Source organism: Trichosurus vulpecula, chromosome 2, assembly GCF_011100635.1.
Source record: "Trichosurus vulpecula isolate mTriVul1 chromosome 2, mTriVul1.pri, whole genome shotgun sequence".
Lineage (NCBI taxonomy): Eukaryota > Metazoa > Chordata > Mammalia > Diprotodontia > Phalangeridae > Trichosurus > Trichosurus vulpecula.
In genome coordinates, this window is record NC_050574.1 from 54733896 (window position 1) to 54758266 (window position 24371).

Sequence of the window (24371 nt, forward strand, 5' to 3'; positions counted from 1 at the left end):
GACCCATTTTGTAGTAGGACAGAAGTGGGAACAAAATAGATGTCCATGATGGAGAGGTGGGGGGTGTGGGGGAGAGTGGAGAACATAAGCACTGATATAGCACCTACTGTGTGAAGGAGCTGGGCTAAGCACTTTTTACAAATATTCTCTTATTTAGTTCTCACAATAACCCTCCACGGTAGGTGCTACTATTATCACCCCCATCTTACAGCTGAGGAAACTGAGGCAAACAGCAATTAAGTGACTGGCAGAAGGTCATCCAGCTAGTATGTGTCTGAGCCTGGATTTGAATTGTGGTCTTCCTGACTCCAGGTCTCGTGCTCCATCCACTTCATCACCAGCTGCTTCTGGGGAACAGCTCAACAAAGAAACCATGACTATGAAGGCTAATAGAGAATCATGGGAAGACTCAAAAGTACTGATGCAAAGCAGATTCAGCAGAACCAGGAAAATAACATACTCAATGACTGTAATAGTGCAAATGGAAATAAAAAGAACCATCATAAAGTGAAGTTTGACTTTTTCCCTCTCTCTATTCTTTTGTTTCAAGGGATGGTTCTTTGGGGGAGGAGAAAGGGGACAAATTTGAAAGTAAAATTTATACAAAAAATAAATCAATAATTTTCTGAAAAGACTTGGAGTTTGAAGATCTGGATTGGAGGCCCAGCTCTATCAGTGATTTCCTCTGTGATTCTGGGTAACTAAGATTAATTCATCTGGAACAGAGGAATAATAATGATACCTGTACTGCCTTCCTCTCAGGAACATTAGGGCATCTCCAACTCTACCTGTCTAAAATGAACCTCCTACTTACCCCCCACCCCCCACCCAAAACCGATCCTTCCTCCAAACTTCCCCATTTCTGTCTGAGTGCACCATCCAATGGGCCGTGAGATCCCAGCTCAATCCCCTAAGTGTGGTACAGTCTCCACCCTGAGGGAACTGAACTTGAAGTCAGGACAAGCGGGGTTCAAATCCTGCTGCAGACACTCACTATGTAAATGACCCCAAGTTCACAGCATCAGGGTCATCTTTCAGTCTATTCTTCCTTTACCTTCTCCTTCCAATCAGCAGCCAAATCTAAGGGCTTTCACCATCAAAAATTCTCTGGCCCCCATCCATAAAACCTCTACCCCACATAGGCCCATATCGCTTCTTCCCTTGAAAAATGCTAACTGCTGCCTTCTTTCCACTCTCTTCCATCCTTCTCCAATCCAGCCTCCCTATAGCTGTCAAACTGGACATTCCTAAGACATGGATGTGACCATGTCACCTCCCCCCCAACACACACACTCTCAAAACCCTGTGGTGGCTCCCTACCGCCTCAAGGATGAAATACAAAATCCTCAATCTGGCATTTAAAAGTCTCCCCATAACATCCCTCTGACACATTCATAATAGAGATGACGTCATTTTTATTTTGTATTCCCAGCCCTGAGCGCAGTGCCTGAAACATAAAAGACACTTCACAAATGCTTGCTGCTTCACTGAATGTGGCATCCACCTGTCTTTCTGGTATTCTTCATATCACTCTCTTTTGCTCTCACTCTCTCCCCCCATTCCAGTTAATTTGGCCTAGCTCTTAACTCTATCCCTTAGCATAGCTGGTTCTCCCAAGTGTGGTATAGTCTCCCCACCGAGGAAACTGAACTTAGAATCAGGAAGATTTGTGTTCAAATCCTACCTCAGACACTTATTAGTTATATGATCCGGAGTGAGTCTGGACCTCAATTTCCCTATTTGTAAAATGAGGGAGTTGGATTTCATGGCTTATAGTGTCTGTCTTAGTTCTAGAGCCTGTGGCGGCTTTTGGTTCCTTCAAAGCATGGCTCGGGGCCACCTCCTACATAAGACCTTCCTTGATTTACCTCCCATGTTCTCAGGAAGACCGAGTTCAAATTCTGCCACAGATACTGTGTGATACTGGGCGAGTCACTTAACTCACTTTGCCTCAGTTTCCTCATGACACTTACTAGCTGTGTGACCCTGGACAAGTCACTTAACCCTCTTTGCCTCAGTTTCCCCTTCTGTAAAATGATCTGGAGAAAGAAGTGGCAAACTTACCAGCTACATAACCCTGGGCAAGTCACGTAACCCTCTTTACCTCAGTTTCCCCCTCTGTAAAATGAGCTGGAGAAAGAAATGGCAAACTTACTACCTGTATGACCCTGGGCAAGTCACTTAACCCTCTTTGCCTCAGTTTCCCCATCTGTAAAATGAGCTGGAGAAGGAAGTAGCAAACTCACTAGCTGTGTGGCCCTGGGCAAGTCACTTAACCCTCTTTGCCTCAGTTTCCCCATCTGTAAAATGAGCTGGAGAAGGAAGTGGCAAAACCCAAACAGGGCCACAAAGAATCAGACATGACTGAAACAAATGAATAACAACAAAAATATGTATCGGGGCAGACTTGAACCCAGGTCTTACCTCCTGACACCTATACTAGCTCCACATAACTATATCTATGACTTGATCCTGGACAGGTCACTTGTCCATGCTGAAGGCAACTCTCTGAGACCATCAGAAGAAGCAGGGACGTTAGGTGGTGCCAGGCATCATGGCGGATGGAGCCTTGGACCTGGAATCAGGAAGGCCCAAGTTCAATCTTATTTCTGACCCTTGTTAGATGTGTGACTCCAGGTAAGTTACCTTTCTGAGACTCAGTGTCCCCATGGAGACAGAAATATGAGGAGTAAGCAAGATAGCATATGTCAATGTATTATGTAAACCTGAGTGATGCATAAATGTTAACTACCGTGATTACAATCTCCCTGCCCAGGAGTTCCCCATATCGATGAAATCATGAAATCACAAGTCTGGCCCCTAATATTCTTTTTCATCATTGACCAATCAAGCATTTTTTATGTGCCAGGCATGTGTGTGCTACCAAAAAAAAAACCCCAATAAACAAACCAACAATTTTTATCCTCAAGGAGCTCCCGTTTCATCTTGGGAGACCACTGGTTCCTGCAGTTTGGCCAGCCCAGTGCCTTGGAAACCTTGGAGCACCGTCAGAACAGGAGCTGTTGTCTTCCTGGCCTCACTGGCCTCCTCCCAGCTTGTGGGGCACAGTGGCCCTGAAGGTGGAATCTCCCTGTTTCAAGCTGCAGCCTTTCACAGGACTCCCAGTGGTTTTGCCACCCTGGGAAAGTCATTTCCCCTAATCTCAGCCTTGATTTTTCCATCTACACAATGGGAACAAAATGCCACCTACCTCACTGGGCTCTGAAGAGGACAATGGCTTATAAAACCCAGCACGTGACATGTGTGAAATGGGGATTCATGGAGCCACAATCAAGTGTCTTTTTGTATTTTGTTCCGTATGTGCGGAAATGCCCAGTTTTGCAAATGTTAAAGTTCATGATAAAAAAAAATTAAAGAAACAACTCCCAGAAAACTTGGCCCAAGATTTTTTCTGTCCCCCAAACACACACACACAAACATACATACAAACATAAACACACACACATATACACAAACAAACATACACACAAACACAAACATACGTACAAATGCACACACAAACATACAAACACACATGCACATAAACTCAAAATACACCCACAAACACACACACATACACACAATCACATCCATATACAAACACACACACATACACACAATCACATCCATATACAAACACACACACATACATACACACACACACACACACACACAGTCCTGACTACTGATCTATTATCAAGAACCGAGTCTGGGCTTGATGGGATGCAGCTCTGTTTCCCTCCTCCACATTTTCCTTTGAAATATTTCAAAGTGAGAGAAGGGCAGGATCTCTGGCTGCAGGCCTGATTGCTCTATGGTTTCACAGGGCCCCAGGACCCCACTGAGGGGTCAGAGGGAAAGAAGCTAGAGGTCAGAGGGCTCTGCTCTCCCTCCCACCCCCACACCAATCCACACGGCCTCCCTGCAGCTGTGACAGCACTCTCATGGCTGAAGATGGGCGTCATGTCACCCAAAGGGTCAGCTTGGGAGCCTGGTGTTTGAAAGCGGGGAGGCCAGCAGGGAAGGGGCACCTCCCTTGCACAAGCTTACTGGATTCTATGAAAAAGACTGTTTGGAAACACAGAGCTAGTCCCCTTTTTCTTTCTTTTCCCCAGCTCTGTGCCTTCAGGTTCTCAAGACTAGGCAATATGGTATATAAAAAGGCCTGGGACTAGGTATGAAGCCACTCAGGTTTGAGTCCCTGTGGCTCTGCCACACCAGTGACCTTGGCAAGGTCACTTCTCAGAGACTCAGTTTCCTACACTGTAATACAAGGGGGGAGCAGGAGGGTGTGTTTGAATACATGATTTCTAAAGTCTTTCCCAGCTCTGATTCTATATAAGGTGCTTCCCCAGACACATCTGAGGTCCCAAGTGGTACCTTAGAAATCACCTCCTAGTCTAACCCCTCATTAAAAAAATTTTGACATTACTTAATCGATCCTTCCCCCACTTCTTGTACTTGGTGAGCTAAAGATTTAAAAAGAAAAAAGGAGCTGAGTAAAACAGCTCACTAACACATTAACCACATCTGAGAATGCATACAATATTTCACACCCAGAGTCCTCCATCTTGGCAAAGGAGGAGTCAGGCCCAATTTTTCAATTCTTTGTAGCCAAGCTTGGCCATTATAACTACACAGCCTTCACCAACCAGTTATTACTTCCTTCTATCCTTCCTCCCTCCCTCCTTTCTTTCCCTTCCTCCCTTCCTGCCTTTCTCCCTCCCTCCTTTCTTACCTTCTTCCCTCTCTTACTTTCTTTCCTTCCTTCCTTCCTTCCTTCCTTCCCTTCCTTCCTTCCTTCCTTCCTCTCTTTCTTCCTCCCTCCCTCTCTTACTTTCCTTCCTTCCTCCCTCTCTTACTTTCCCTTCTTCCTTCCTTCCTCCCTCCCTTCCTGCTTCCCTCCCTCCCTTCTTTCCTTCCTTCCCTTCCTCCCTTCCTTTTCCTTTCCTTTCTTCTTCCCTCCTCCCCTCCCTCCTTTCATTTATTTTGACCAGGTCTCCCTATGAGGGGCTCCTCATGGGCCCAGTCCCACTAGTGCTGAGTCTAAGAGCTCAGACTTGCTCTTCCTTAGGCCGCCAGGTGGCCCACTGATCCCAGGGGCCCCACACGCCAATGATGATCTCAGTGCAGACCCCAGATCAGTTGCTCCTGGTGGCATGTGCCACTGTGGCCAGCCAACTCCCTTATTTCACCTGGATCCAGAACTGGGAGGGAACTTCAAAGCCATCTAGTTCAGCCCCTTTGCGTTTTTGATGAAGAAACTAAGGCCCAGAGAAGGGAAGTGACTTACCCAAGGCCACCAGCAGGAAGATTTCAACCCAGGTCCTCTGACTTCACCGTATCATCCAAGGCAAGATCCCAGGTCTGCTGCCTCTCAGTCCTCTCCTCTTTCCACACAGCCTTCATGAACTCTGACAGGCTGCCTTCCTCACTGTTCCTAAAGCCCCCAGCGAGGCCACTTTACCAGACACAGAAGCCATTTAGCGGAAAGAGACTCAGCCTGAATTTGAGGCACTACTCTCATATCTCTATTCGATATCTCTCATATCTCTCATATGGGACTCTAATATCCTGCTACCAGTAGCTAGGAGTCGAGCCCAGGGCCTTGTGCTCTACACCACAGAACTGTCTTCTTTCCTGTGGGCTAGAAGGAGATGTAAGACCAGTGATAAAGCCACTCTTGACATACACTTCCTTCCCCCCTTGTCACTCCTATGCCTTCCCCACCTTCCCAGTACTTAGCATTTGGTGCATAGTAGGTGCTTAATACACTCTTAGACATAACTTGAATTTTCAAAAGAAGTCTCCAGTGGTAGAGCCATGATTACAATCCGGCTAGGTGGTACAGTGGTTAGTGCACTAAATTTGAAGTCAGGAATTCAAATCCAGCCTCAGATACTTGCTAGCTGTATGACCCTGGACAAGAGGCTTACCCTCTACATGCCTCAGCTTCCTGGTCTGAAACATGGGGATAAAAATAACGCCTACCTACCAGGGTTATTGTAAAGATTGAATGAGATATTTGTAAAGTGCCTCTCAAACCTTACTACACTACATTGTGTCTGTCTCTCTGTCTCTCTCCTAGCTCCCTGTCTCTCCAGATCAAGGACCAGGGTGCCAAGGTCACGGCCATTTCGATATCGGGTAGCCTTCCCTCCCTTCAAGAAGCCGCCCTCCCAGGAGCAATGAGTGCAATCGGATATTTGTGTTTGGAGCCGGAACGGAAATGCAGGCAGGGATGCTGGACAGAGGCCCGGGGCCTGGAGACTCCAGAGCTCTGCAGAGTTTGCCTGGGAGCCTGTGATTTGATATTCCCACAAGGCCAGACCCTGGGTGGCTCTGTCTAAGAAGCAACCTCCTGGAAGGGGGGTTGGGGGCGGGGTGAGGTGGGGAGATTTCTTCACAAAGGCCTAGAGATGTGGGAGCAGGGGGCCTGAGACGGAGAATGTTAGACAGAAGCTTTTCAGGTAACCCCAGAAAGAAACTTCCTTGGGCACAGGCCAAGATGGATCTTGTTTGGTCATGTCCGACCATGGAGCACACTGTCCATGAGATTTTCTTGGCAAAGATAATGGAGTGGTCTGCTACTTCCTTCTCCAGAGGTTAAGTGACTTGCCCAAAGTCACACAGCTAGTAAGTGTCTGAGGCCAGATTTGAACTCCAGTCTTCCCGACTACAGATCCAATGCTCTATCCACTGAGCCATTAACTGCTTCCTAGATAAACAAGAGATTAAGTGACTTGTCCAAGATTACAGAGCTAGTATCTGAGGCTATACTTGAACTCGGGTCTTCCTATCCCCAGGCCCAGTACCCTATCCACTGAGCCAAATAGTTGCTTCCCAAGACGGACCAACCTGATCTGAATTCTACCACCCCCCTCAAACTGGATGTTTTCCTTGATGATCCCCTTCTTTGAACTGCTAAGGTACTTCCTACAAGCACCAATACAGGTCTAAGTAGTAGAAGCCCAAAGTTTTAGAGCTGGGAAGGCCCTTAGAACATAAAGCCCTTAGAAGCATGGAATTTTAAAGGTGGGAGATCTCAAAGAAGCAGTGGGGAATACTGGAATACCTGATGCATTTGGGTCATAGGTCACATCCAGGCCCTGCCAAGTACATATCACTGAACCTCTCTGGCCTCAATATCTATGTCTGTAAAAAGAGGAAGTTGGTAGAGAAGACCTCCTGGCTCTAGGTCCTCCCGGTTCTAAGGCTAGGATCACAGGGCTGGAAGGAACTGTCAGAGCAAAGAGGGATCTTAGGGACCATAAATGGTGGTGGCGTGATTTGGACCTGGAGGATCAAGTCTTTGCCATGGATGAGGCCATGGCAGTCCCCCTCCCCCAATCATTCCAGAGGGAGCCCAAGACTTGTGGGGTACCCTCCCCCCATTTCCCTCCTGCCCTCGGGCTCAAATACCAGGCCTTGGAGTGGGTGGCTAGGGAAGGATCTTTGTTTGGGGTGTGTGTATGTGTGTGTGTGTGTGTGTGTGTGTGTGTGTGTGTGTGTGTGTGAGAGAGAGAGAGAGAGAGAGAGAGGGAGAGAGAGGGAGAGAGAATGGGCACTAGTCCCAACAGGCAGGGGAGCATCCCTCCCTAAGACCCCCTCCCTCCTGCCTCACTCCTGCCAAGTGTTAGGGAGGCAGCCAGAAGGAATAAGATTACACTGTAAACACTCTAGTGTCAGTGTTTACCTGTGATGTCAATATTGGCCTAAAACCAGGAGACTCACTCAGGGGAAAAGACCCCATACTCTGTCAAGGTGTGTGTGTGTGTATACACGTGTGTGTGTGTGTGTGTGTGTGTTTTCTCATGGAGGTGGTCGCCCCGATGCTTCTGTATCTGCAGCTACGATCTAGGAGCCAGGTTCTAGTCATGGCTATACCACTAATTATCTGACTGGGCCTCAGTTTCTCCATCTGTAAAATAAGGGCCTGAGACTAAATGGTTTCTAAGGCTCCCTCCCTGCTCTAAGATTGTGTCCTAAGTAGGTCATTCTAAGATCTCCTTTGAACTGATACCGAAACTGACATCTCCTCTTCCATCTCTGACTTTCCACATTCTAATATTCTACACTGTAAGTTCCCTTCCAACTCTAACATTCTGTGTTCTAAAGGACCCCTCTTCCCAGCTTGGACATCCTCTATTCTGGGATCTCCTCTCATTTTGCTATTCTCTGTTGTAAACTCCCTTCTAATTCTGACATTGTGTTCTAAGGTCACTCCAGTTCTGACATTCTGTGTTCTAAGGGCCCTCCCAGCTCTGGCATCCTGTGTTCTAAGGCCCTCCCATCTCTTACTTTCTGTGTTCTAAGGTCCCTCCCCACCTTGACATCCTGTATTCTAAGGGCCCTCCCAGCTCTTACTTTCTGTGTTCTAAGGGCCCTCTCAGCTCTGACATCCTGTGCTCTAAGAGCCCTCCCAGCTCTGACATCCTGTGTTCTAAGGGCCCTCCCAGCCCTGACATTCTGTGTTCTAAGGGCCCTCCCAGCTCTTACTTTCTGTGTTCTAAGGGCTCTCCCAGCTCTGACATTCTGTATTCTAAGGGCCCTCCCAGCCCTGACATTCTGTGTTCTAAGGGCCCTCCCAGCCCTGACATCCTGTGTTCTAAGGGCCCTCCCAGTTCTGACATTCTCTGTTCTAAGGGCCCTCCCAGCCCTGCCATTTGGTGCTCTGACACTCTGTGAATCTAGGAGGTAATAAAAGCTACCAACATTTCAGAGATTTGGGGAGGGGGATGCCTGCTGCTTCATTCACTTCCTTCCCTGTGGAGTGTTTCCCACCCAGCTCACAGCTGACCCGGGCTCAGAATCCATCACGACTCACAACAACGGGCAGGGATTATACAAGAAGAGAAAGGTCAGCATGGCCAGCATCCAGTCTTTATAAAATGCCCATGTGCAATCTTGAGTTTCACAGATGGAGTCCCTGCCCTCCTGGGTCTCAAGAATGACGATTTTAGCTCACGCTGTCATAGTGACTTGCAAGTTCATGATCCCCTTTCAAAATCATTGCCTCACCAGAGTGGAAGTGTCCTTGTCCCCATAATACAGATGAGGAAACTACAGCTCCAAAAAGGGAAATGATTTGTTCCTAGTCACTGTCAGTAGAAGAGCAGAGATTCAAAGGAAGCCCTCCCAGCTGTCATCCAGGACACTCTCCATGACACTGAATCATCTGAGATGAGAAACATGCACATGTGGCCAGATGCAGGCCCGGCTTGGCAGACCTAGTGGGCAGGAATGGCCGGGTAGGAGTGGGCGAGTGAATTCTCCTGGGGTGGCAGGGAACTGAAGGATGGGAACAGGAGTTAAGATGAACAGCAAATAGGGGGAGCTAGAAGAGACTGAAAGCTGCTATGTCCAATGTAGGAAGGCTTCAAAGAAGAGGCAGTATTAGGGCCTTTGATACAATGGAAGAGGGCCCAGGATCAATGGAAGGGACCTCTGAGGACATCCATACCAACTCTCTCATTTTACAGATGAGGTAATTGGCGCATGGGGAAATTAAGCGACTTGCTCAAAGGCCCATGGGAAATCTGGGGCAGAGCCCACGTCTTACCAGTCACTCCAGATTTAAAGCATGAGTGGTGAGAAGCAAGTAGCGATTAGCAGGCCCCTCTGGGGAAGCAAGTAGCACTTTCTTTGAAAGCGACCACATTCATCAAAGGATAGGAATGAGCAGTTTTCAGATGAACAAATCAAAGCTATCTATAGTCATATGAATAAATACTCTAAATCACTACTGATTAGAGAAATCAAGTTAAAACAACTCTGAGGTACCACCTCACATCCATCAGATTGGCTAAAATGACAGGAAAAGAAAATGATAAATGTTGGATGAGGGATTTAAGAAAATTGGGACACTAATGCATTGTTGGTGGAGTTGTGAACTGATCCAGCCATTCTGGAGAGCAATTTGGAACTATGCCCAAAAGGCTATAAAACTGTGCATACCCTTTGATCTAGCAATACCATTACCGGGTCTGTATCTCAAAGAGTTTTTTTAAAAAGAGAAAAGGACCTACTTGCACAAAAATGTTGATAGCAGCTTTTTTGTGGTGGCAAAGAATTGGAAATTGAGGGGATGCCCATCAATTGGGGAATGGCTGAACAAGCTATGGTATATGAATGTAATGGAATATTATTGTGTTATAAGAAATGATGAGCAGGTGGATTTCAGAAAATCCTGGAAAGACTTATATGAACTGATGCTCAGTAAATGATCAGAAGCAGAATATTTACACAGTAACAGCACGATCATACGAAGGTCAGCTATGAATGACTTAGCTCTTCTCAGCAATACAATGATCCAAGACAATTCTAAAGGACTCGTGAGGAAAAATGCTATTCATATCCAGAAAAAGAACTGATGGAGTCTGAATGCAGATTGAAGCATGTTATTTTCACTTTATTTTTTTCATGGTTTTTTGTTTGGGTCTGTTTCTTCTTTCAAAGCATGACTAATATGGAAATACGTTTTACATGATTGCACATATATAACCTGTATCAAATTGCTTACTGTCTTACGGAGAGGGGAGGGAAGGAAGAAATTCGAAACTCAAAAATTTTTAAAAATTAATGTTAAAATTTGTCTTTATATGTCATTGGAAAAAATAAAATACTATTAAAAAAAAGAAAATGACCATGTTTCTACCGCCCACCCCCTCTCCCCTCTACACCCCACACCACTCTTGCCATCCCTCAATTCTGCTCACTGCGTGAAAACATGAGATCAGAGGAAATGATGAAAGGAAAAAAGTGAAGTAGGGAAAGGCCACTCCAGGAACCCTTGGTACTGGGTCACACTGCTCTCCCCCACCCCCGGACCTGATTTCTACAGAATCTGTGGCTTTGAGTCTCCCACTGGTCACTGGATTGTGTCATCAAGGATGAGCCTCCAGCTAGACTGGGGACGACAAAGGCGCCTCCCATTGATTAAATATTGATGGTTACAGGGCTCCCCTTTCCTGCCTTGGCCCTCCCACCCTTCCTTCTCCCTCTGCGGAAGTCTCTCCCCTTCCTCACCTCCTCCAGCAGGCAGGGATCCCTCTAGGCCCAGCCCCTTTCTGGTCACTTAATATGTTCTTATCTGGGTTATCATTATCTTTATATACCTTATTCCCCATCAGACTGTGAGATGTCCCAGGGGATGTCTGAGTGGGTGAGGAAATGCGCTCTACCAAAGCCACATGGTACCTTCTCTGCAAGTGACAGTTTTAGAGCTGCCTAGAGCCCTGAAAGGCTAAGTGACTTGTCCAGGGTCACACAGCCACAGGATGTAGCACAGGCCTCTGCCCTGAACTTCAATCCTCAGGCTGGCTCTATCCACTACACCACACTGCTCTCTACAGACTTCAAGCTCTTTAAAAAAAAAAAAAAAGACACCATGTAATGCTTAGACCTTTCTTCTTCTTTGGGACCCTGTTGCGGGGTGGGGAGGCTGAGATTTGCAGCCAAAAAACAAACAAAAAGAAGCATAGGACATAAAGTCTACATCCCAGCCCCAACAATGATTAGATGCATCACCTGAGTCATCTTTCTCTGAGCCTCAATTTCCTCTATCCATCAGTGATTCTTTTTTTTCATCTAATGGGGTTGCTATCACCCAAATCCGGTGACAGCAGGGATAGCCAGATGCTGGAGGTAGGAAAAGTCTGAGGTGGTTCTTTCACCAGGGTGGGTCAGATCACCTGGGGGCTGCTCAGAGGATATGTTCTGTGGGCTGGGTCTTGAAAAATAAGGATTTTTAACAGAGACCAGATTGGGGAGGGGAGTCATAGTATCATTGACTTAGCATTGGAAGGGACTTCAGAGGCTATCTATATGATTATTTTACAGATGAAGAAACTGAGGCTGATGAAAGGCAAGTAAGTTGTCCAAGATCACCCAGGTAATAAGCGGCAGAGTGTGGGTTTGACCCTAGAGCCAATGTTCCTTCCCAAGGAGAGGGACAACACGGGCATCGAAAACTAGGGGAAACATAAGGTGGCGGCGATCTCTGCTCTTGGAAGTCCCTGAGGGAGGGCCAGAGCCAAGGCAGATGGGAAGCTCCCAAGTCACTCCTTCCCCGGTCTTTTACAGCAGCCCTGATTCTGCTGGTGAAACAAGTTATCGATGTTATTTATAAAGTTTCCAAACAGAACAATTTGTCCATCTCCAGTTCTGCGAGGGAAACATGAGTAAATCCTATAACCAACAAGTGGCCTTTGGCAGACCTTGCCTAAGATGACAGTTGAGGATACAAGCGCTGGCTTCTACAAAGGTCGCTTCCCCTGCCTGTGGGTCCAGGCCCCTCCCCTTACCTTCCGGTCCCACACACCCACCTGGGGCTTTCCACAAGGCACCTGGAGCCCTGTTTGCACCCCACTAAACTGTTCCGTCCCTCCCCTGTATTTATTCATTGTCCAGGCCTCCCGTCCTGGCTCCCCAGGATGATCTCACTTCCAGGGTGGCCCTGAGCTTAGCTCTCGGCCAAGCCGTGTGGGAAGGGACTCCTGGGAAGCGAGGGAATGCTGCCAGGTTACACAACATCTGGCAGAACCTTCACTGGCTCCCTACTGCCTCTGCAGCAAGTTCCAAAGCCTAGCATTCGAGGCCACTAGTAAGCTAGCCCCGAGCTACGTTTCCATGTGTGCCCTGTGGCTTTGCGTTTCCCACTGGTCATTTGTTTGTGCCATCGACGACGAGCCTCCAGCTAGGACCTACTATTTCAGGCCACGCGCTCTACAATGTGGCCAGCTGTAGAACTCATCTCCTCTGCCCTATCCTGCCTGAATATGGTCCGTACTCTCCCACCTCCAAGCCTCTGCTTGTAGAAGAGCTGAAGACTGTGGCATGGGACACCTTGGTTGTGAGGCAGAGCAGTGTCCCAGAAAGAGCACTGGACCTGAATTTAGGGTCTAGATCCAACACTCCCCAGATCTGCTAATGTATGTGTTGGTGGGGAGAGAAATCACTTAAACCTTGCTGAGGCTTAGTTTTATCATGTATAAAATGGGCATAAGGGTAAACTTGTGATTTCATTGGTAGAGGGAGATGCCAATGAGGAACTCCCTCTCCCAAAGCAGGTACAACTGATGAAGAGTCGCCCAGGGGCACTAAGAATTAAGGGCCTTGTCCAGTGAAGGACTTGAACCCATGACCTCCTGGCTCTCTTATAAATGGGGATAATAATTCTTCTACTATGTGTCTCACAGGCCTATTGTGTAAACCTTTAGGTGTTTATAAATACAGAGAAGGCAGCACCAGACTTGGAGTTCAGAAAGTCTTGGGTTCAAATTTCCCCTTTTAACACTCTGCCAGCTGTGTAAGTCTGGGTGGCTCACAGCCTCTCTGCACGACATGGAGACCTAACCTAGCAGGGTTATAGGATCCAAGTTCTTGAGGTGGAAGCACCTCAGAGGCCGTCAAGTCCAGCCCTCAACCCACCCCCCCTCATTTTACAATTGAGAAAACCGAGGCCTAGGAAAGTGAGATCAAAAGACCAGGTCCTTTGACTCCTGAAACAGGACTCTATCCACTTGTGCCACATGGCCACCTTGCTGTGAAACACTGGCTGGAGCAATGGGTAGAGTCCTGAGTTCAAATGCTCTGACATGTACTAGCTGTGTGACCCTGGACCAGTCACTTAACCGCTGTGTGCCTCAGTTTCCTCATTCCTGTAAAATAAGATGAAGGAAATGGCAAACCACTCCAGTATCTTTGCCAAGAAAACCTCCAGTGACTCTGTTTCCTCATAGCAACTACCTCCCAGGGTTTTTGTGAGGATCGAATGAGACAATATTTGTAAAGCACTTAGCATGGTGCCTGGCACACAGTAGGTCCTGTATAAATCTTAGCTATGATGAAACTTGAAAGCACTAAAGAAAGGTGGGTTACTAATATGTTTTATGCTAGACCTAGGTCTAGTTTTTAAAATGTTGTGTGACCTCAGGCAAGTCCCTTAGCCATTCTGCACTACTTAAAAAGATAGCTGAAGAATAACCGAACCAAAAAAGGGGAACCTATGACTTTAAGGACCCACCATCCTGCACTGCAGATTTCATCCTATTTGAGCTGGCCGTGTGGCATGAAGGGAAGAGAGCTGAGCTCGAACCCCAGCTCCAGCGTTCATGGGCTGTGGAACTCTGGCCGAGGTTCTTAATCTCTGAACCTCATCTGTAAATTGAGGAGGTTGGTCTATACGGCTTCCAAGACCCCAGAATCCTCTAGGCTTTTCATGGTGGCTCCATCTCCCCAAGAAGGGTTAATGGCCTGGTCTGGGGAATTGGAGACCATTAGTTCCATCCAGAGGGTAGCTGGGAAACGGAATGTGAACTCTCTGGGAACAAGTCATGGAGAAGAACCCTGGGGGACGGAGCAAACTTGGCTGAGCAGGCAGGGGAAAACATGGCTTTGTTTGGATGGTGTTGAAATCTCTAAACATCCCCCCCTCTGCCCCCTCCCTCCCAGAGGAGAGTCCAGCAAAACCCAGTGTGAAGGGCCTTGCTTCTCTGCAGCCTAGAGTTACCCGATCTTGGGCACATTACTCCTTCAGGTGGGGTTAGAGCAGGGACTAGCTCAGGAACCCTATGCACTTGTGAGTGTCAACAATTCACACCATTAGCTGACCCACTTTCCTCTGAATCTCATTTCCAGGCTCCTCAGCTCGGCATTCCAAGAGCTCTAACAGGTCTGGCCAGCCTGATCCCTCCCCAAAATCTCAGGGAAGGGACCTCAAAGGCCAGCTGATCCAACCTGTACTTGAAAAAGAATCCCCTCTAGCAGACCACCTAGCTGCCCCACAATCTTGCCCATCCCTAATTGCCTAGCTCAAATGTCACTTTCTCCATGAAGCTCTACCTGATATATACCTCCCCCCAGAAGTAAGCTCCTTCCCCTCCTAATGCCCACAGCACTGATGGGAAAGTCCACTAGTCTTATAGTCAGAAAAAAAAAAATGGATTCCAGTCTCAGCTTGGATAAAGTCCACCAGACTTATAGCCAGAAAAAAAAAATGGATTCCAGTCTCAGCTTGGATACTTGCTAGCTGTAAGTATCTACTACTAGCTGTATGGACTTGGGTAAATCACTTCCCTTTTCTGAGGCTGTTTTTTCTGTAACGTGGTGATAATAATAACTCCCTTAAACCACTCAACTCTATGTAATAGGTTTAAAAAACCCCATAAAATCTCACCTCTCTTAATAGACTGTAAGCTCCATGGGGGCAGGGACTGTGTTCCTCTAACTTCTAAGGCATTTCTTCAGTGCCTTGTTCAGGACTTATACCAAGTGGGTGACTGATAGATGTTTGTTAATTGGTTCTCAGAGCATCATCCTCCCCCTTTCCATGATATTCAAATTGCATTCAGTGGTCAAGGAGCAAGGTTTGATACTAAGTAGAATTTCTCAGAATTCAAAGTTAACAAAATCTGAAAGAAGGGACCTCAAAGGCCAGCTAGTCCAACCTGTAATTGAAAAAGAACCCACTCTAGAATGCACCCAGTAAGTGGTCAAACAACCCTTGCCTGAAACTTCCAAAGAAGGCAAACTCTTCACCTCCCTTGAAATAGTCCATATAACTTTTGGTCATCTCCGATTGTTAGCAGGCCTTACCATCTGCCCTGCTGCTGAACCCTCCAAACTACCAGGCCTCACCATCTGCCCTGCTGCTGAACCCTCCAAACCTTTCCATCGGCCCTGCTGCTGAACCCTCCAGACCACCAGGCCTCACCATCTGCCCTGCTGCTGAACCCTCCAGATCACCAGGCCTCACCATCGGCCCTGTTGCTGAACCCTCCAGACCACCAGGCCTCACCATCTGCCCTGCTGCTGAACCCTCCAGACCACCAGGCCTCACCATCTGCCCTGTTTTTGAACCCTCCAGACCACTAGGCCTTACCATCTGCCCTTATGCTGAACCCTCTAAACCTTTCCATCAGCCCTGCTGCTGAACCCTCCAGACCACTAGGCCTTACCATCTGCCCTTATGCTGAACCCTCTAAACCTTTCCATCGGCCCTGCTGCTGGACCCTCCAGACCACCAGACCTTTCCATCTACCCTGCTGCTAAACCCTCCAGACCACTCAGCCTTACCATCTGCCCTTATGCTGAACCCTCTAAACCTTTCCATCAGCCCTGCTGCTGAACCCTCCAGACCACCAGACCTTTCCATCTACCCTGCTGCTGAACCCTCCTGTAATCACTTCATTCCCTCAATTAGAATGTGAACTTGTGAATTAAAAAGGAAGTTTTCCCTTGGTGGAACCTAAATCTGCCTCTGGCAACCTCCCTCCATTGTTCATTCTCATCTTTCAGCCCAAGCAGAACAAATCTAATTGTCCTATGATGAGTGTTAGTAATAACAGCAGCAACATCTTGTCCTGGAAAAACCTCTGTATTTGGGGACAACTAGGCTGCTCCCTCCCTCCCAGAAGAGAGTCCAGCAAAACCCAGTGTGAAGGGCCTTGCTTCTCTGCAGCCTAGAGTTACCCGATCTTGGGCACATTACTCCTTCAGGGTGATAGCTCTTGAACTGGAAGGGACACTGGAGCTCATCCAGCCCAACTGATGAGGGAACTGAGGCTTACAGAGGCTGAGTAATCCCTAAGGTCACACAGGTAATAAGTGACACAGCTGGGTTTGAACTAAAGACACATGAATCCAACGCTGTCACTCTTTCCACTGTGGTTACCATATTTCCTTCCCTGACAAGACCTGGAGAGGATCTGGGTTTGAATCCAGACTCTGTTCCTTAGCAGCTATGTTAGGCTAGGCCAGGAGCTTCCCTGAGATGGGCCTCAGGTTCCTCACCTGTAAAATATGGGGATCAGACCAGATAATCCACTCACTCATTCTTCCAGCAAACTCAATTCTAGGATTAGAGGTGGCTTTCCGTGTGGGCCATGAGTAAAAGAGAATCCTGTTCATGAGAAAAGGCAATTGTCCATCTGTAAACTCCACTGGGGTGTTTCTTTACAAAAACTTTTAGGAAGACAATACAAAGAGCAGTCCCATTTGTAGATTTGGGAAGAAAAAAATCACCAACCAGAATCTTGGAGAATAAACTCCTTGTCCATGGCCATGCAGCTAATAATGGCATATCACAGCTGGAATCAGAAACCAATCAGAGTCTCCCTCCCTGTTGTTTTTAAGAGAAGAGAAGACGACCATCTTTCTGGAATAATTTAAAGGCTAGACCTGCAAAGAGGCAAGAAGGCATCCCACAGATGGAATAACATCTTGAAGCTCACCACCCCTCAATGTATTTTAACGTGAGCTAAAATGTGGAATGAGTTCCCTGTCCCTGGAGGTATTCAAGCTAAGGCTGGGGGACAACCTGTCAGAGATGCTACAGAGGGGATGCCTGCACTGGGTGAGTGGCTGGCTTAGATGACCTTGGAGGTCCCTTCTAGCTCTGAGAGTCAACACAGCTAAAAATATCGTGTCTGGGGAGACACAGTGTAAATGGAAAATTGAGTGGGAGACACACATATGTCGCCAAATGCTATAGGAATGAAGAAGAATCAGCTGGCAAGGAGGCTGGGAAAGGAAAAAAATAGCCTACTGGGGGAATACCCCTATTATAGGATCAGCACTTAATCTCAGAGTCACACAGGGTTCCTCTTCCCTGGAGAAAATAAAAAAAAAGAATGTCAGAGCTGGGAGGGCCCTTAGAACCCAGGGTGTCAGAGCTGGGAGGGCCTTAGAACAGAGTATGTCAGAGCTAGGAGGGCCTTAGAACAGAGAATGTCAGAGCTGGGAAGGGCCTTAGGACAGAGAATGTCAGAGCTGGGAAGGGCCTTAGGACAGAGAATGTCAGAGCTGGGAAGGGCCTTAGGACAGAGAATGTCAGAGCTGGGAGGGCCCTTAGAACCCAAAATGTCAGAGCTGGGAAGGGCCCTTAGAACCCAAAATGTCAGAGCTGGGAAGGGCCTCAGAACACAGAATGTCAGAGCTAGGAGAGCCTTAGGACAGAGAATGTCAGAGCTGGGAGGGCCCTTAGAACCCAAAATGTCAGAGCTGGGAGGGCCCTTAGAGCACAGGATGTCAGAGCTGGGAGGGCCCTTAGAACCCAGGATGTCAGAGCTGGGAGGGCCCTTGGAGCACAGAATGTCAGAGCTAGGAGGGCCTTAGAACAGAGAATGTCAGAGCTGGGAAGGGCCTTAGAAACCTAGTCCTATTCCCTTCATTTCATAGATGAGGAAACTGGAGGCCCAGAGACAAGTAAGTGGCCCAAGATCTCTCATGTTCCAGTCAAAGCAACCTCAAGCAGCTAAAAAGTGCTAACAAGTAGCTGGCTGGGTCCTGGATTATCAGCATGACCTGATGACCCTATCCCTCTCAACCACTCAGCACCCTCAACAATAGCTCCGCCTTTCACACAAATCTGAGAACTTGTCCCCATTTCATAGAGCAGAAAAACTGAGAGTCAGAACTTTTCCGGAATTGGCAGCATGATGGTAGTACCTAACCTAGAATCCAGGCATCCAGTCACCAATACATGAGAGGCTGGTTATTGCTAAGAAGCAGGAAGTGGTGATACAAAGACCCAGAGGCCTGGTCCTAGTCCCAGCTCAATTTACTAGCCTAGGGAAATTAGACCATCATTTAACTTCTCTGACTGTCTTTCCACCAGGTAGCATGGCAGGACACTTAAAGTGCTGGTCTTAGACACAAGGAGGCTGGGTTTCAAATCCCACCTCAGACACTTACTAGCTATGTGGTCATTATCCCTCTGAACCTCGGCTTCTTTATTGGACAAACCCACATTACCGGATGACTGAGAGGATCAAATGAGACAACAGTATAAAGAGCTTTGTGGATGGTAAACGGACATATGTCATTATTATTATTTCCTCTTTTAACATGAAAGCCTCAGGTGAAATCATCCCAAAGGTCATTTTCCATCTCCAACGTTTTATGTTTGCAGGATTCCCAGCTTGGACATTCTGTGATGCCATGGTGCATTGGATTTTGGGGGGCCTGCTGGGCCAGGACCTCCACCTTGGGCCTCGAAGCAGACACTTAGATGTCCAACTTGGTCTGTCCCCTCTCTCCCCTAGGTCCAAGGTCTGGGCAAGTGGGGCAGCTACCAGGAACCTAAGTGGGCAAGAAGAATGGAGGCCAGAAATAACCTCCAACTCTGGGTCCCTTTCCCCTATATGACATTCAGGAGCCTTCACCCAAAACTGTGGGGGTTGGGGCAGAGGAACCCCCAAAATACCCCTCCTCTAGATCCTTCTCCCAAGGATTCAGTAGGGGGGTTTCTACATGGTTCCTTCTGTTCTCGCCCTTCCTGCCAACTTTTTTCTCTGCCTGTTCTTCCCTTTTCTCTCTCATTCTCCTCTGTCTCCCTCTTCCTTGAAGAGTGTGAGTCCTCAGCTCCTTTCCTCTGTCCCTCTAGTATTTCTCCCCATCCCACAATACCCAATTAGGCCTCCTCATCAGTCGCCTCCTCCTTTCTCTCCTGACCCCTTCTTTGTCTCCCATCTCAAAGTCTCTCTTCTTTCCTCTCCCCCTTAGCTCTATCTTCTTGATTTCTCTGGCCGGACCCCCTGCCCCACTCTGTCTTTATTCCAAGTCCTCTCTTCCCCAAGGCACAAGGGTCTTGTCTCTCTTTGCTCCAATCTGAGACCACCTTTGCCCAGCTGCCTAAGGCATGCCCCCCCCCCGTGAAAACAAAAAAATTTAGGGTACCTAAGTGGGGTGGGAGATCTTATTTCCATTGAACTGAAGGTTACCCCCCACCCCACCTCTGCTTTTCCCACTCTGGCTCTGACAATCCAGATCCAGAACCCTCTGAACCCAACCCTATCCTGAACGGAGCCTAATCTAAACCAGCCACTCTGAAATTCTCTGAACCAAACCCTGGTGCTCTGAAGAGAACCAAACCCAAGTTCTAGATCACTGGAATCCAACTCAATTGGAAGGCTCAAAAACCCGAGCTCAATCGCACCGCTCCCTCTAACCTTGGAACTAAAACCAACTATGCAAACTGGAACCCTCACAACGAAGCCCAAAGCAGTTATTACGGAACCCTACGAACAAAACCAATCACTTGTAGAATGACAAAATCGAACACTTAACGGGCTGTCTGGAAAGCTGACAAGGAATCCAAACCAGCCGCGCTGGAACGCAGAAACGAACCCAACCCTGCCAATCTGGAACGCACAAATCGAACCTAATCTTGCAACTCTGTATCGCAGAAATCGAACCCAACCCGGCAGCTGCGAAAGGCTGAAATGGAACCCTGAGCGGCCGCTCTGGAACGCTGTGCTCAGGTTCTCCACCAGCCGCTCTAGAACATCCCGAAGTCAGCTCGTTCCAACCAGAGCGATTCACACCGAGCCGAGCCGAACCGAGCCGACAGACCCCGACCGGCCCAGATGGGCTCAGGCCCGCCCTTCGCCCCGAGTGTTCTGCCCTTACCATAGCTCTGCTCCTGACAGCTCTCCCTGGCCCTACTCCGCCTCCCTGCCGCCGAAGGGATCAGAGGTGGCTCGCCGGGCGCGGAGCGGCAGCTGAAGCCGGAGCCGGAGCCGGAGCCGGAGCTGGAGCCGGAGCTGGAACCGAAGTCTGAGCACGATCAAGGGCGCGAGCCCGAGCTCGGGCTGGAGCCGGAGCCGGAGCCGGAGGGATCGGGAGCGCAAGCCGGATCGCGAGCAGGAGAGGGAGCAGCAGCAGGAGAGGGAGCAGGAGCAGGAGCTGGAGCTGGAGCAGCGGCGCCGTGCGCTCCGCGCTGTGCCTCCCCCTTTAGCAGAGCGGCGCGCTTCCCCCGGAGCAGGCAGCCCGAGCGGGGCGGAGCTGGCCGGCGGGCCTATGGCCAAGCGGTGGGGGGACGGGCCGGAGCCGAGCAGCCAATCATCGGGCCAGTGGGACGGACTTCCTCACCCCAATCCTTAACTCTTTCGTGGTGACCTCCGGGGAGAGGCGGGGGGTGGGGGTAAGTCGGAGAGGGAGGGGGCGGCTACGGCTGGGGAACCTAGGTGTGCGAGGCTCCGCGGCTGCCAGGCCCAGCCCCAGGAGCTCGGGGCCCCCTCTACCCGGCCAGCCTGGGATGGGCTTGATTGTGGGTCTCGCAGGGGCGCCCCTCAGGAGCTCTGTGACCTTTGTCTGGGCTGGCGCCTGCTCGCTGAAAGTGTGCAGCCTGGGACTCCGCCGGGGCCCGGGTGTGTGCTTTTGTGTAGCGTGTCTGTGTACACACGTGAGTGAGTTTATGGAGTCCTAAACATTAGAGCCGAATGGGACTGAATGGGATCATCTCCTCCAACTCCCTCATATTACAGATGAAGGAAACTGAGGCCCCGAAATGGAAAGTGACTTGCCTAGGATCACACAGCAAGTTAGTGGTCGAGCCAACACCGCTTAAATAGTCCGAGGACTGGTGCTTTTCGTCGTGTGTATAGAGTGAGCTGGCAAGGGCCCTACAGACCAGCTGGTTCATTTTCTCCTATTACCAAGGAGGAAGCGGATGCCAGAGAGATCAAAATACTCCCATGTCACATAGCTAGTTAGTAATGGAGCTGCCTTGAACCATGGGCCCCACTCCTCTTTCCTCTGCACCAAAAGGTGTCATAGGTGGCCTGGCAGCTCAACAACAACAACCAGCAGCATTTACATAGCACTGCAAGGTTTGCAAAGCTCTTTCCACATATTACTTCATTTGAATCTCACAACAACTCTGGGAGTTTGGTGCTATTATCACAGATGAGGGAAACTGAGGCAGACAGAGATTAAGTGACTTGCCCAAGATCATATAGCTAGTGTCTGAGGCCAGATTTGAATTCAGCTCCTGACTCCAGGCCCAGCACTCTATCTCCTGCACCACCTAACTGCCTGGATCCCCAACCATCTATAGCCCTCTGAGGTAACACTTCCCCACAACAGCGAAGTGAGGTAGGGAGCATATGAATTATTATTCCCATTTACTAGGTTAGGAAACTGAGGCTCAGAGAAGTAGTAGTTTGGACCCAGATCACCTCCTTCCAGTAACTGGCAGAGCAAGGCTTAGCTGCCTTGGCTTCAAGACCAGCCAGTCTGCAGCTAGAATCCAGGTGGTTTCCTGACCACCTGTCCATTGTACCTCCATGCTTACGTGTACTCAGAGATACGTGTCTCAGGCATGGGGAAGTGAAGGCAGAAGGGAGGAAAGAGGAGACACAGTCTGAGCCCAAGATGGAGAAGCCTTTTACCCTCAGAAACTCCAGCAGTAGATTTTCTGCCCCTCCTCCGACCCCACCTTGGGAAGGTGTTAGTATGAAAGGTTAGTATGGGTGGGGGCATGCTAGAGAAATCAACAAGGAATTGGGCACACAGGGTATGGCTCCATATTAGACACTATGGTGAGAAAAAAAAAACATAGTCTAGGCTCTCATGTTCCTTAATCTAGTTGGGGAGAAAGAACATTAAAGTAAAAACTCACCTAACTGCCCGCATTAGCTGAGTGACCTTGAGTAAATGACCTACCCTTTCTCTGGGCCCATTTCCCCGTCTCATAGATGACTAGATGATATCTGAGTGGTCCTTTCCCAGCTCTAACATTCTATATTAGAAAGTCCCTTCCAGATTTAAAATGCCATGGTCCAAGGTCTCTTCCAGCTCTGACATTCCATGTTCTAAGGTTCCTCACGGATCTAACCTCTTGTATCCTAAGACCTTAGGATCCAGGTAGAATGTCTTAAGTGCCAAAGAAGAGGGACAGTGTTATAGGAGATCAGAGGAGGGATGAGAGCATTACCGGGGGTGGGTGGGAGGTCGGGGAGGGGAAGGGGGGTTGGGCACGAGGTTTGAATCCTGGCTCTGATAACTTACAAGCTTTGTGAGCTTAGAAAAGTTCTTTTCCCTCTCTGGGCTTCAGAGTTCTCATCTGTAAAAGAAAGAGATTGTAGTAGATGATCCCAAAGGTTTCTTATGCTTCGAAATTGTTGCTTAAAATGGGACAGTGGGCTAGGGTGGTAAGCAGGGGCTTCTGGGAGGAAGTGGGTCTGAGCTGGGGCTTGAAGGATGAGTAGGAAATGGATTGGAAGAAATAGATCTGACCATCTGTAGGGGTGGTGTGGGGCTGGTCGGAGAAGGCTAGTGACTGAGCAGCAGCAGCAGCATGGCCAACCTGAGAGACCCATTGAAGGGTAAGGAAGAGAATACTCCTGAGGTCACTTCCAACTCTAAATCAAAGATTCTTTAATCTCATGACTTCCTGCCATGTTCTCTGAAGCAGCAAGCCTGGAAAGGGGGAAGAGGAAAAGAATCAGAGGAAAAGAATCATATCTTTAGGCTGAAATGACCTTTGAGGTCAGTGAGTGGCCTCAGATAGAGGCCACTGAGCCCAACACTCATTTTCCAAATGAGGAAAGTGAAAGGACTTAACCAACTTATCCAAGACCACATAGTAAGCGTCTGAGGTAGGATTTGAACTCAGGTCTTCCGAACTACAAGTGCAGAATTCTATGCCATCTAGCTGCCTTCCTGTTCTGGCACTTTGGGACATGTCTACCATTCATTCACACCACCTCTGTGAGCCAGTGATGCTGGCCTAACGGCTGTTCCTCAAACAAAACACTCCATCTCTCAACCTTGGTCATTTTCCCTGGCTATCCCTCATGCCTGGAATTTTCTCCTTCCTCATCTCTGACTCCTGGCTTCTTTCAAGTCATAGCTAAAATCTCACCTGCTTTGAAAAACCCTTCCCAATCCCTCTTAACTCCAGTGCCTTCCCTCTGTTGTTTATCTCCAATGAATCCTTTCTATAGCTTGCTTGTGCATCATTGTTTACATGTGGTCTCACCCGTTAGACTGGAAGCTCCTTGAGGGCGGGGGATATCTTTTGCTTTCTTTGTATCCCCAGCACTTAGCATAATGCCTGGCACACAGCAGGCACTTAATACATTGTTATTAATTGGCTTACCACCTCTTCAAGAGATCATGTTGTCATCAACCTCTTCTAGTTGTAGAAATAGCACAAATACACATTAATTATAATCAAGAAGGAAGTATTCTCATGCTGAATGCCAAAAGATGACCAAGTCATATGAGCCACTGGATACCCGAGGCTGACCACTAGAGATTTCCTTGTTCGATAGCCCTCGGATTCTCCTGGCCTCCCCATTCTCAGCTCTAATCCTTGATAATAGAATTTCAGAGGTGGAACAGGCCATGGAAAATAAAATCTTTGAGGAAGGAGGGAAGTGCAGAGAGGCTGGTCTAGCAGCAAATTACAGATTTGGAGTCAGAGGAGCCGGATAGATCTGATGTCCAAACACAGAATATCAGAACTGGAAGGAATGACCATAAGAAGTAGAACATTAAAGGAAACAGAATGTAGATTGTCAGAGCTGGAAAGGACCTTAAAACATGTCAGCCCTAGGACGGGCTGTGGGAAATAAAATATT

The 24371-nt window shown here is 48.3% G+C and overlaps 1 protein-coding gene across 1 annotated transcript in view; it reads right to left on the reverse strand.

Moving 5' to 3' along the window:
* Positions 1-20721, reverse strand: part of ECE1 (endothelin converting enzyme 1) — a 187313-nt gene extending 166592 nt beyond the window's left edge. The window contains exon 1 of the mRNA XM_036742976.1: positions 20413-20721. Within this exon, the coding sequence (XP_036598871.1) occupies positions 20413-20415 (3 nt within the window). The 5' untranslated portion in view covers positions 20416-20721. The remainder of the gene's footprint in view (positions 1-20412) is intronic.
* Positions 20722-24371: the final 3650 nt, after the last annotated feature.